The sequence below is a fragment of the Pongo abelii genome, chromosome 23 (assembly GCF_028885655.2).
Source record: "Pongo abelii isolate AG06213 chromosome 23, NHGRI_mPonAbe1-v2.0_pri, whole genome shotgun sequence".
In the NCBI taxonomy this organism is placed as follows: Eukaryota; Metazoa; Chordata; class Mammalia; order Primates; family Hominidae; genus Pongo; species Pongo abelii.
The window spans coordinates 28,659,633-28,671,743 of record NC_085929.1 but is presented as its reverse complement, the minus strand read 5'-3'; the positions used below and the strand labels follow the sequence as shown (position 1 = coordinate 28,671,743).

At 49.7% G+C, this 12,111-nt stretch overlaps 2 protein-coding genes across 5 annotated transcripts in view; one reads left to right on the top strand and one right to left on the bottom strand.

Annotated features, from left to right (window-relative positions):
- The window catches only part of LOC100450459 (protein HIRA), a 107,373-nt gene extending 105,629 nt beyond the window's left edge, over positions 1-1,744 (bottom strand). For 2 of the 4 annotated variants that reach the window (XM_063722766.1, XM_054543097.1), the window contains exon 1: positions 1,624-1,744. Coding sequence is in view for 2 of the 4 variants with exons in the window: in XM_002830843.6 (XP_002830889.1) it covers positions 1,309-1,345 (37 nt within the window). In the remaining 2 variants the exon portion in view is untranslated. Of the gene's footprint in view, positions 1-1,308; positions 1,444-1,623 lie in introns of those variants that run through there. The other 2 variants (XM_002830843.6, XM_054543092.2) reach the window with 1 other exon arrangement.
- Positions 1,745-2,239: 495 nt separating this feature from the next.
- MRPL40 (mitochondrial ribosomal protein L40) lies at positions 2,240-5,924 on the top strand. Its single transcript, XM_002830845.4, has 4 exons — positions 2,240-2,471; positions 3,130-3,213; positions 4,588-4,746; positions 5,487-5,924. Exons 1-4 carry the CDS (start codon positions 2,419-2,421, stop codon positions 5,809-5,811), a joined length of 621 nt encoding a protein of 206 aa, XP_002830891.2. The 5' UTR covers positions 2,240-2,418; the 3' UTR covers positions 5,812-5,924.
- The last annotated feature ends 6,187 nt before the right edge of the window (positions 5,925-12,111 follow it).

Sequence of the window (12,111 nt, the reverse complement as noted above, 5' to 3'; positions counted from 1 at the left end):
GCAGCAGGGGATACAGAAGGGATTGAGGCAGTCCCTACCCTGGAAGCATATGGAAAGTACCCTCACACCTTCCATGCAAGGCAAAACACACAGTGATACAGCATATCTACCGGGGTAACTCAGGATGAACAGTTTCAAAAGAAACACGTGACCTCACCTAGTCCCTGAAAAATGGGAAAGATGTCACACAAGATGGAAGGAGAGAGAGGTGGCAGGAGAACACACACATTATCAGTTCAGTTTAGTTGTGGTAGTAGAGAGCATCCTGGGACCAAATTCAAAACGAAAAAGCCACATGTTAAAATATCTATTCTCGCTCTTAAAGAAAACGGTAGCACCCTCTAGTCGCATTAAAAAGTAGAAATAGGAACAAGACAGCATCAGGGTGACCCTTTGCCTGTCAACAGTCAAGACAGGCCAGAATCAGGCCCTGGGCTGGAGGAGTCTCCCTGGGTTGGAGGAGTCTCCTTGGGTTAATTTCTGTGCTACAGTGCTGTCAGCAGAGTGGGGTGGGGGAGGGGGAGGCGCGCTTTTTTCATCTCCCCGGGGAGCAAACACCAACTCCTGCAGCAGTTCTGCCAACAAGGCAGAACTATGACGAAACTGATTACCACTAGCCTCTCTCTATCAGAGTCAAGATACGGGGTGGATGAGTCCGTTCCCCAAGGGTGTGCTTTGGGGCCACTACCACAGAGCTAAGGAAGCCCCTCTCCTAGAACACACCTGTGCCCTATCTGCCCAACCCTAGTTCACCCTGATGTCCCAGCTCAGCATTAATCGTGGATCCTTTACGGGGGCCCTGGGCCCCCAAACCCTCTTATTCAGGGACCACAATTCCCCAAATGGGGGCACTGTCACCAGATCCAGAGGAGCAGTAACAGTCCCTCTTGCAGATTTCGGATCTTCATCCTGCCACTGAAAGGCCACAAGGAGATTTCATCCCGGTTTCACCTTCAGGACCGTCTGAGCACTTTTCGGGCGATGCAGACCAGTGGAAGGCACTGGCTGGCATCAAGGCCCGCTCCTGGGAGCCAGGCCGCGGCCCCTCCAAGGACCACAGGTGGGCAGCGGAAGACTCAGAGCAAGGGCCAAGGGCGAAGATGGCCCTCGCTGCGGTCAACCCGGAGCACGTGCTGGGGCTCACCGGCCTCTCCGCGCTGAGGACAAAGTCCGCTCCCGGCGGCTTCTTGGCTTGGGCACCGGGTGGGCGTCAGGGGCGAGACAGGCAGGACTTGCGCGCGCCCCGACTCGACTCCAGACCCCGACCCGACTCCGGGCTCGGCCTCCCGCGACCCTGCGCGCACTCACCATTGTGGTTGACCCAGGTCGGCTTCAGGAGCTTCATTGTTCGGCCGCCGCCGCCGCCGGGCTGAGGCAAGCGCCGGGTCCCTCAGCGCGCCCGGGCCATGGAGCCACCGCCGCCGCTTCCTCCCGCGCCGCCCGCCCTCCGGCCGCCGCCCGCCCCGCGCCCTCAGGGCCGCCGCGCCATCGCCGGCCCGCGCCCCCCTCCGCCGCCACAGCCGCCACCCGCGCTCGGCCGCCGCCGCCGCCACCACAGCCGCATCCCCTGCGCCGCTCCTCCTCAGGCGGCTCCCGGGCAACGCCGGAAGTCACGGCGCGCACCTGCCAAATCGCCCCGGCGGGAAACCGCTCCCCACGCGGACTGGGCCGCCCCGGCTCCTCCGCTGGCAGGGGCTTCGGGTCGGGCCTGGGCGCGGGCGCCCCAGAAGGGGCGGTTCGCCTGGACGGCGGACAGCGAGCGGGGCCTGGAGTTGCAACCCGGGCCGCCCGCAGAGGCAGGCGGGGCGCAGGTGGCGTGGACCGCCCGTCACCAGCTCTGCCTCGCCAGTCTGAGTCCGACTTATTAACTAGCTTCCGTCATTCATCAACACGCGCTATTGGGCATCTTGCGAGCGCCGGGCTCCGCGCCGGCGCCGGAATGCGATCCGGACTTCGGACTCGAACAAATGCGGGGGACGAGCCAACCCTGGTGGGGGAGGCTGGGGCGGACGCGTTTATTAGATCGGGGCCGTTTGCCTAGACATGAACATTTGGACTCGGAGGAGCAGAGGGACGCCCCCTCGGCCGCTCCGGCTGCACTGCGGGGCCGAGGCCCGCGCGAGGGCGCAGACCGACCAACCGGCTACGACCTGGCTGGCGGGACTGTGCCCGCTGCAGAGGCGCGCTCGCAGCCCAGGGCGGGGACGGAAGGGAGGACCCCGAGCCGCGTGAAGCGCAAGGCGCTTGTGTGCGCAGCTGACGCCCGAGGCGGGGCTGCGTCGGGGGCGGGGACAGGCGCTTCCCAGCCCCCGCAGCCGGAACGCCTGAGCGCTGGGCGGCCGGTCGGCCGGACCTCAGCAGGGGGCACCGCGGGCCGGACTGCGGAGGGGCGCACGCCCGGAAGCGGCGAGGGTAGCCATGACGGCCTCCGTGCTGCGAGGTATCTCGCTATCCCTGCGCTCGACTAGCGGGTGAGTGTGGACCCTGGCGGGATAGCGGAGTGCCCAGGGCGCGTACGGGGTCTTCGCGCCTGTCCGCCAGGACTCGCCTGTCCTCCCTGCTCGCCTCCCAGTCCACGAATAGCTCAGGGATGAGCCATCTGATCGTGACTCTTATGCATGAAAATCTGAGCACCCTGGCGAGCAGGGGTCCTGCTCAAGTCTTCTGTGGTGTGAACGAAAGATTTTGCAAAGTCTCCCACGTTGACCTTGCTGTCACATCAAGTAGTTAGAAGTGCCCCGGGTTCGGGAGCATTGTAATTTTTTATTTTTCTGTGAAGTGGGAGAGAATCAGATATTTATTTATTTATTTGAGACAGAGTCTCGCTCTGTCGCCCAGGCTGGAGTGCAGTGCCGCGATTTCGGCTTACTGCAACCTCTGCCTCCCGGGTTCAAGCAGTTCTGCCCCGGCCTCCAGAGTAGCTCGGATTACAGGCGCCCAACACCACGCCCGGCTAATTTTTGTATTTTTAGTAGAGACGGGGGTTTCACCATGTTGGCCAGGCTGGTCTTGAACTCCTGACCTCGCGATCCACCCGCCTCAGCCTCCCAAAGTGCTGGGATTACAGACGTGAGCAACCGCGCCTGGCCTCGAGAAGCAGATATTTATACATACTCTTGTATCTTTCAGGCTTCTGGGAACTTGGCAGACGCAGATTAGAGAGACTCACCAGCGAGCGTCATTGTTGTCTTTCTGGGAACTCATTCCCATGAGGTAAAACTCAACCGAGGGCCTGACCTCTGGGGGTATAGGTGTCAGTCGATGTGAGAGAACAAAGCAAGAATCCTGGATGTGTGGTTTGCAAAATGAACAGCCTACAAAGTTTCTCAGTTAAATTTAGGCCGATGCTTTTCTGTTTTTCCAACATTTTCCAAACCATAGATTGATGTTTGTAATTTTTAAAATTTGAGCAGTTTAAGTATTCTCCTTGAAGGGATTCCTGTGTGTTTTAAAGGACACAGCTTAAGTTTCTGTTTGTCCATGAGCCTTCCTCTTCCCTGCCCATTCTGAGGCCCTGGAGAGTGTGGAGAAGATGCAAGTATTAAAGGTATTTCCATCTGGCACTCTCGACTCTTTGTAGATACTTGATTCAGTCAATCTTGATGGTAAAGGATTTGATTTTTCTTTTTTTTTTTTGAGATGGAGTCTCACTGTGTCACCCAGGCTGGAGTGCAGTGGTGTGACCTCGGATCACTGCAGCCTTTGCCTCCTGGGTTCAACTAATAATTCTCCTGCCTCAGCCTCCCAAGTAGCTGGGATTACAGGCGCCCACCACCATGCCCAGCTAATTTTTGTATTTTTAGTAGAGACTGGGTTTCACCATGTTGGTCAGGCTGGTCTCGAACTCCTGATCTCAGGTGATCCACCTACCTCAGCCCCCCAAAGTGCTGGGATTACAGGCCTGAGCCACCGCACCCAGTCCACAAATCAATTTTAATAGTAATGAGCTTCTAATCTAACAGTTTGGTATTTTCACTTTTGAGTGTAATCCCAAGGCACACCTGAATCCCAGCAGTAAAGAGGATCACTTCCCCTGATTTTATACCCTGATGCTTCTTGTTGCTTTTGTACTTTTTTTTTTTTTTTTTTTTGAGACAGAGTCTCGCTCTGTTACCCAAGCTGGAGCGCAGTGGCGCGATCTCGTCCCACTGCAACCTCTGCCTCCCAGGCTCAAGTGATTCTCCTGCCTCAGCTTCCCGAGAAGCTGGGATTACAGGTGCGCACCACCACACCCGGCTAATTTTTGTATTTTTAGTAGAGACAGGGTTTCGCCACGTTGGCCAGGCTGGTCTCGAACTCCTGACCTTGGGCAATCTGCCCGCCTTTGCCTCCCAAAGTGCTGGGATTACAGGCCTGAGCCACTGCACCCGGCTGCTTTTGTACTGTTTCTTGTAATTGATGGCACCCACACAGTTCTCAAAAGTACTGTGGGGTGGAGTACCTCCTCACCACGCTGAGCTCATGAGTTAAGTCATGCACAGCTCCTTCCCCCAGTGGAGAGGTCAATATGGGGTACTTACCATCTTGTCTCTCAGTAGGTTCATGAGACCAAAGAGGAAAATGTTTAATATTTGCTTTATCTATTAGATCAGAACCTCTTCGAAAGAAGAAGAAGGTAGATCCTAAAAAAGACCAAGAAGCAAAGGAGCGCTTGAAAAGGAAGATCCGAAAACTGGAAAAGGCTGCTCAAGAGCTAATTCCTATTGAAGATTTTATTACCCCTCTAAAGTTCTTGGATAAAGCAAGGTAAGGATCCTTCTCTAGGGATGAAGTCCTCAGGACAAAGGTGTAATATCAACTTCAGGTAGTTGTGTCTGTAGTTCACACCTGTGATAGTCATTGGTCAGTAGGCTTGAGCTGACTTGGCCCTAATGAGTCCTTGCTCCTTTTGGAAGCAGGAGAAAGCATCCTTTGGTGGTACTCTCGAATGGCTCTGGGTGGGAAAGAACCTAAGACGTCTAATAATCCAGATGCTTAATCACTGCTCTGGAGTTCATGTTGTTGCTGTCATGCGTGAGGACTCTTGGCTGTTTCTGATCCCTTGGGCCTGGAGTCTGAAGCCCTTGCCTCATCCTAACAGTAGAAAACCCTTGGCCTCCTGTTTTATCATGCAGATACCTTTAGTTGGTATTTGTTGGGATTCTACTGTGTGCAGTGTTAACAGCTCCTGCTGCCGTTTTGTGAGCAGTGTGCACCATCTATAAAAGGGCAGGTGTTAAAGTCATCTCTCACCCAAGGGAGTATTTGCTTGGGCAGAGGAAGTGCTACCAGTCTCCTCAGATCATCTGTTCTTCTCACAGAAAGCAAATGACCTTGGTTCCAAGCATCAGTTGCAGCTGCAGCCACATACAACATTCCATTTCTTAATTTGTCCCAAACTTGTTTTATCTCCTAAGTCCTGTCTGTCTGGCAATGGGAATACTTGTGTCAGTTGCAGTCACAGACTTACATGCCAGTGAGGTTGGTAACCCTTAGCTTCTTTGCAGAGAGCGGCCTCAGGTGGAGCTCACCTTTGAGGAGACTGAGAGGAGAGCTCTGCTTCTGAAGAAGTGGTCTTTGTACAAGCAGCAAGAGCATAAGATGGAGAGGGACACCATCAGGGCTATGCTAGAAGCCCAGCAGGAAGCTCTGGAGGAACTGCGACTGGAGTCCCCGAAACTCCATGCTGAGGCCATCAAGCGGGATCCTAACCTGTTCCCCTTTGAGAAGGAAGGGCCACATTACACACCACCGATTCCTAACTACCAGCCCCCTGAAGGCAGGTACAATGACATCACCAAGGTGTACACACAAGTGGAGTTTAAGAGATAGACTTGCAGGCTGCTATCCTTAACATGCTGCCCCTGAGAGTAGGAATGACCAAGGTTCAAGTCTGCTTTCCACAGAAGCAGGCATACTGTTAATAAATACTGGTTTAATCAAAATGCTCCTTTGTCTTGTGTTAGAATTTTTTTTTTTTTTTTTTTTTGAGACAGAGTCTCCCTCTGTTGCCCAGGCTGGAGTGCAGTGACGCAGTCTCAGCTCACTGCAAACTCTGTCTCTCTGGTTCAGGCGATTCTCCTGTGTCAGCCTCCTGAGTATCTGGGATTACAAGTGTGCGCCACCACGCATGGCTAATTTTTGTATTTTTAGGAGACAGAGTTTTGCCATGTTGGCCAGGCTGGTCTCGAACTCCTGACCTCAAGTGATCCGCCTACCTTGGCCTCCCAAAGCACTGGGATTATAGGCGTCAGCCACCACGCCCAGCCAGAATTAAAATTAATTCACCAGGCCGGGCTCAGTGGCTCACGCCTATAATCCTGGTACTTTGGGAGGCCAAGGCGGGCAGATCACGAAATGAGGTCAGGAGATCGAGACCATCCTAGCTAACACAGTGAAACCCCATCTCTACTAAAAATACAAAAAAAATTAGCTGGGCATGGTGGCGGGCGCCTGTAGTCCCAGCTACTCAAGAGGCTGAGGCAGGAGAAAGGTGTGAACCTGGGAGGTGAAGCTTGCAGTGAGCCGAGATCACACCACTGCACTCCAGCCTGGGTGAAAGAGCGAGACTACATCTCAAAGAAAAAAAAAAAAAGTTTATTCACCTAAGATGGATGGAGGTGACAGATGCTGCCCTTCTCCAGGTAATGGGAAGAAGATGACAAAGACATCAACTGCTGCCCTCAAATGGGAAAACAAAAATGTGTAAAAAGAAGATCCCAAGGGTATAGTGAAAATACTAACAGGAGTCAAAGTAACAGAGGAGTGGTGGGAAAGGAAGTTGCCAGCTGGAAAGGCATGCGGAGAAGCAGGGCCTTCCTGATGGGAAAGACCGAGGAGCCACCTTTGTGTTTTCAGCTGGGGTTAGGGGGAGGCAGAAGAGCGTGGAGCAGGCCAGGGACATACTAGTTAATAAAGATGCTGTGGCCCCCAAGACGGTGTGAGGCCCGGCTGGGGCAGCGGACTCTGTCTCAAGTGCTTAGTCTAGAATGTGAATGTGTTAGTCTGCTCAGGCTGCCATTACAAATTACCATAGACTGGGTGGCTTAAACAACAGAAATTTATTTTCTCACAATTCTGGGGGCTAGAACTCCTGAGATCAAGGTACCAGCAGGCTTGTTTTCTGAGTCTTTCTCCTTAGCTTGCAGATGGCCGCCTTTTCCCTCACATGGTCGTCCCAATCTGTTTCCTAATTTTTTATAGACACCAGTTATACTGGAATAGGGTCCACCTAATGACCTCATTATAACTTTTAATTATCTCTTTAACGATGCTACCTCCAAATACCTCCAAATACAGTCACATTCTGAAGTATGGGGTTGGGGGGAGTGGGAGGGTCGTATGGGTAGGACTTCAACATAGGAACTGTAGGGGACACAATTCAGCCTGTCACAGTACAGGCCCAGTGTACGAATAGAGCCATTTTCCCCAGTGGCTTGGATCACAACCTCAGAAAGGATTTTTGTGTTTTTTTTACCACCTTAGTGCAGGTAAACCAGGGAAACATTTCATTGGAATAAGAAGTTAGGTTGTCTTCCTAGCGTGTGGTTCACTTTTTTCCCTTTTTAAAAAATTGTGGTGGCCAGGCACCGTGGCTCACGCCTGTAATCCCAGCACTTTGGGAGGCCTAGGTGGGCAGATCATCTGAGGTCAGGAGTTCGAGACCAGCCTGACCAACATGGTGAAACCCCGTCTCTACTAAAAATAGAAAATTAGCTAGGTGTAGTGGCACATGCCTGTAATCCCAGCTACTCGGGAGGCTGAGAAAGGAGAATTGCTTGAATCCGGGAAGTGGAGGTAGTGAGCCGAGATCATGCCACTGCACTCCAGCCTGGACAAGAAGAGTGAAACTCCCCCTCAAAAAAAAAAAAAAAAAAAAAAATTGTGGTAAAATACACATAAACTTTACTATCTTCATCATTTCTAACTGTATGGCTCAGTGGTATTGAGGACATTCATACCATCAGACAACATTACCACCATCCGTCCATCTCCAGAGCTCTTCATTGCAAAACAACTCTATCCATTAAACCATAATCCCCTGTTCCCCTCTTCCCCCAACCCCTGGCAACCACCATTCAACCTTTTCTGTGATGTTAACTATTCTTAAGTACCTCACAGAAGTGGAATCATAGTGTTTGTCTTTTTGTAACTGGCTTATTTCACTGAGCATAATCCTCAAGGTTCATCCGTGTTATATATAGCACGTGTCAAATTTCCTTTTCATGGCTGAATTAGTGTTCCATTGTATGTGTACACCACATTTTCCTTATCCATCTGTTGATGGACACTTGGGTTACCTTCCGCATTTTACTATCTTTACTATTGTGAATAATGCTGCTATGAACACAGGAGTACAAGTATCTCAAGAGTGTGCTTTCTTTTAGATATACACCCAGAAGTGGAACTGCTGGATCATATGGTGACTCTATTTTTAATTTTTTGAGGAAGTGCCACATGGCTTTCCATGGCTGCTGTAACATTATATATTCCCACCAATAGTGCCCAAGGATTCCAATTTTTCTTTTCTTTTCTTTTTTTTTTTTTTTTTGGAGTCAGAGTCTCACTCTGTCACCTCGGCTGGAATGCAGTGGCATGATCTTGGCTCACTGCAACCACCACCTCCCGAGTTCAAGCAATTCTCCTGCCTCAGCCTGCCGAGCTGGGACTACAGGCGTGTGCTACCACGCCCAGCTAATTTTTTTTTTTGTATTTTTAGTAAAGATGGGGTTTCACCATGTTGGCCAGGCTGGTCTTGAATTCCTCACCTCAGGTGATCTGCCCGCCTTGGCCTCCCAAAGTGCTGGGATTACATATGTGAGCTACCACACCCAGCCAAGGTTCCAATTTTTCTACATCCTTACCACACTTTTTTTTTTTTTTAAATAGTAGCCATCCTAATGGGTGTGAGGTGGTATCTCACTGTGGTTTTGACTTGCATTTCCCTAATGGTCAGTGATGTTGAGCATCTTTTTATGTGCTTTTTGGCCATTTGTATGTCTATTCAAGTCCTTGCCTTTTTTTTTTTTTTTTGAAACAGTCTCACCCTGTTGTTACTCAGGCTGGAGTACAGTGGCGTAATCTTGGCTCACTGCAACCTCTGCCTCCCGGGTTCAAACAAATCTCCTGCCTCAGTCTCCCAGGTAGCTGGGATTACAGGTGCATGCCACCACACCTGGCTAATTTTTATATTTTTAGTAGAGACAGGGTTTCACCATGTTGGCCAGGCTGGTCTCGAACTGCTGACCTCAGGTGATCCACCCGCCTCAGCCTCCCAAAGTGCTGGGATTACAGGCCTAAGCCACAGTGCCCCGCCCCTTGCCCATTTTTGAACTTTTTTTCTCATTGAGTTTTAGGAGTTCTCTATAATTCTATTAATCTTATTAGAGATACGATTTGCAAATATTTCCTCCCATTCTGTGGATTGCCTTTTTATTCTGCCAATGTGTCTTTTTTTTTTTTTTTTTTTTAAGAAATAGGGTCTTGCTCTGTCACCCAGGCTAGAGTGCAGTAGTGCAATCATAGCTCACTGTAACCTCAAACTCCTGGGCTCAAGCAATTCTCCTACCTCAGCCTCCTGAGTAGCTAGGACTACAGACAGACACCACCACGCCCAGCTACCTTTTTTTTTTTTTTTTTAATTTGTAGAGATGGGGTCTTGCTATATTGTCCAAGCTGGTCTTGAACTCCTGGCCTCAAGCAATCCCCTTATGTCAGCCTCCCGAAATGCTGGGATTACAGACATGATCCACGGTGCCTGGCCTGATAGTGTGTTTTTTAAAAAATTTTTTTCTAGAAGGAATGGAGGCAGGGTTTTACTATGTTGCCCAGGCTGGTCTTGAACTCCTGGGCTCAAGTGATCCTTCCACCTCGTCCTCCAATAGTGCTGGGAGTACAGGAGTGAGCCACCATGCCTGGCCAATAGTCTTTTGATGTGAAATTTAGTGCCTTTAATTTTCATGAAGTCCAATTTATCTATTTTTTCTTTTTAATGTTGATGACTTTGGTGTCATATCCAAGAAACTACTACCAAATCCAACGTTGTGAAGATACTCCCTATATTTAATTTTAAGCTCTTAGAATTTCGGTCAATTTTGAGTTAACTTTTGTATATGACGTTTGGTAAGGGTCCAACTTCACTCTTGGATATCCAGTTTCCAGGCATCAACCATTTGTTGAAAAGACTGTCCTTTCCATAGCCTGGGCGATCCTCTTACCTCAGCCTTCCAAGTAGCTGGGACTACTGCTTTTTTAAAAAAAAAAAAACTTCGTTTTAAAACTCTTATCAGTCCTGGATAAAAATGTTGCCTAAGGATTCTAAGTCCTTTGGCCCCACCTGATACAAATGCTGAATGGAACGACTTTTCGTGGCCTCCACTGCTGCCTCTGAGGTCCACGTCATCGTCAGTTTTTGCCTGTTCTATTGCAGTGGCCAACCGATCTCACCACCCCACCCCTTCTCTGTACAGCAGCCAGAGGTCTCTAGAACCAGGTCAGGTCAGGTCTTTGGCTACCTGCCACCCAGAGAATCTCATACCCAGATTCCTGATCACCACTCACAGCACCCGCTCCGGTCAACACAGGGTGTCAGGTCCCTCTGCCTTTGTGGGTCTCTTTCTCTGCCTGATAGGAGTTGAGCCTCTTCATCCAGGTCTGGGCTCAGACACTGAGGCCTTCCCCACCTCCCCGCCCAAGGTAAGTATCCAGCACAGGTGCTTGATAGCAGTGCCTTTTTAAAACAGTAGGTTTCATCCGTTAGGTTGTAAAATCAGTTCAGTAGGTCATGGCCGACAGTTTATTTTCAACTTTTTATTTTGAAGTAATTATAGATTCACAGGAGGTTGCATAGGAGGTTGTCTAGGGAGGTCCTGGGCACCCTTGCCCCAGCCTCCCCCAATGTTAACACCTTATACACTACAACACAGCATCAGGACCCAGAAATTGACATTGGTACAGTCTACAGAACATACTCAGTTTCCCCAGTTACATCTGTACTCCTTTGTGTACCTAACTCTACACAATTTTATCTTCATGTATAGCCCTGTGTAACCACCAGTCAGGCTGACAGATGGTTTTCAACACCACAGGACTCCCTTGTATGAACCACCCCCTCACCATCCCTAACCTAACCCCTGGTAACCTTTAATCTGTTTCCCATCTGTATAATTACATTATTTCACCAATGTTACATAAATGGAATCCTGCTACATGTATGTTTTCAAGATTGGCTGTTTTTGCTCTGAAGAATTTCCTCGAGTTTCATCTGAGTTGCTGTGTGTACAGCAGTTAGTGAAAATGGCACTATATCACATACAGTACGGATACATAGTTTTGTATTTCAACAATAATATGCTATATATGTCTATGCCAGATAATAATGTAAAATACTTATTAATATGGGGTTTTATCCAAAACATTTATTTTTATTTTTAAAATATGTATTTAGAGACGGGGTCTTGCTCTATTGCCCAGGCTGGAGTGCAGTGGCACGATCATAGCTGACTGCAACCTCCAACTCCTATCCTCAAGTGATTCTTCTGCCTCAGCATCCCAAGTAGCTGAGATTACAGGTGTGAGCCACCACATCTAGCACCTGTCCAAAAAGTTTGAAAGATATTGCTCTTATTACAGTATTTGTTTTCTTCATACCACCACCATAAAAAAAAATTAACCAAACTGCTTCAGAAATTACCACCATTTTATATTTATTTTGAGACAGGATATCGCTGTCACCCGGGTTGAAGTGCACTGGGGCACAATCATGGCTCACTGCAGCCTCAAACTCCTGGGCTCAAACGATCCTCCTATCTCAGCCTCCCAAGTAGCTGGAACTACAAATGCACGCCACCATGCATAGCTCATTTATTTTTTGTAGAGATGGGGTCTTGTTACATTGCCCAGGCTGGTCTCGAACTCCTGGGCTCAAGCAATCCTCCCACCTCAGCCTCCCAAAGTGCTGGGATAACAGCTGTGAGCCACCACATCCAGCCACCATTTTAAATTCCTATCTATTGATGTTTAATGTCTGTCTTTTACCCAAACTACAACAGAAACTCTTTGAAGACAACTTGTCTGTTTCAAAACTGTGGTCTTATAAGCCTCAAACCCTGTCCAACATGTGGACACTCAGAT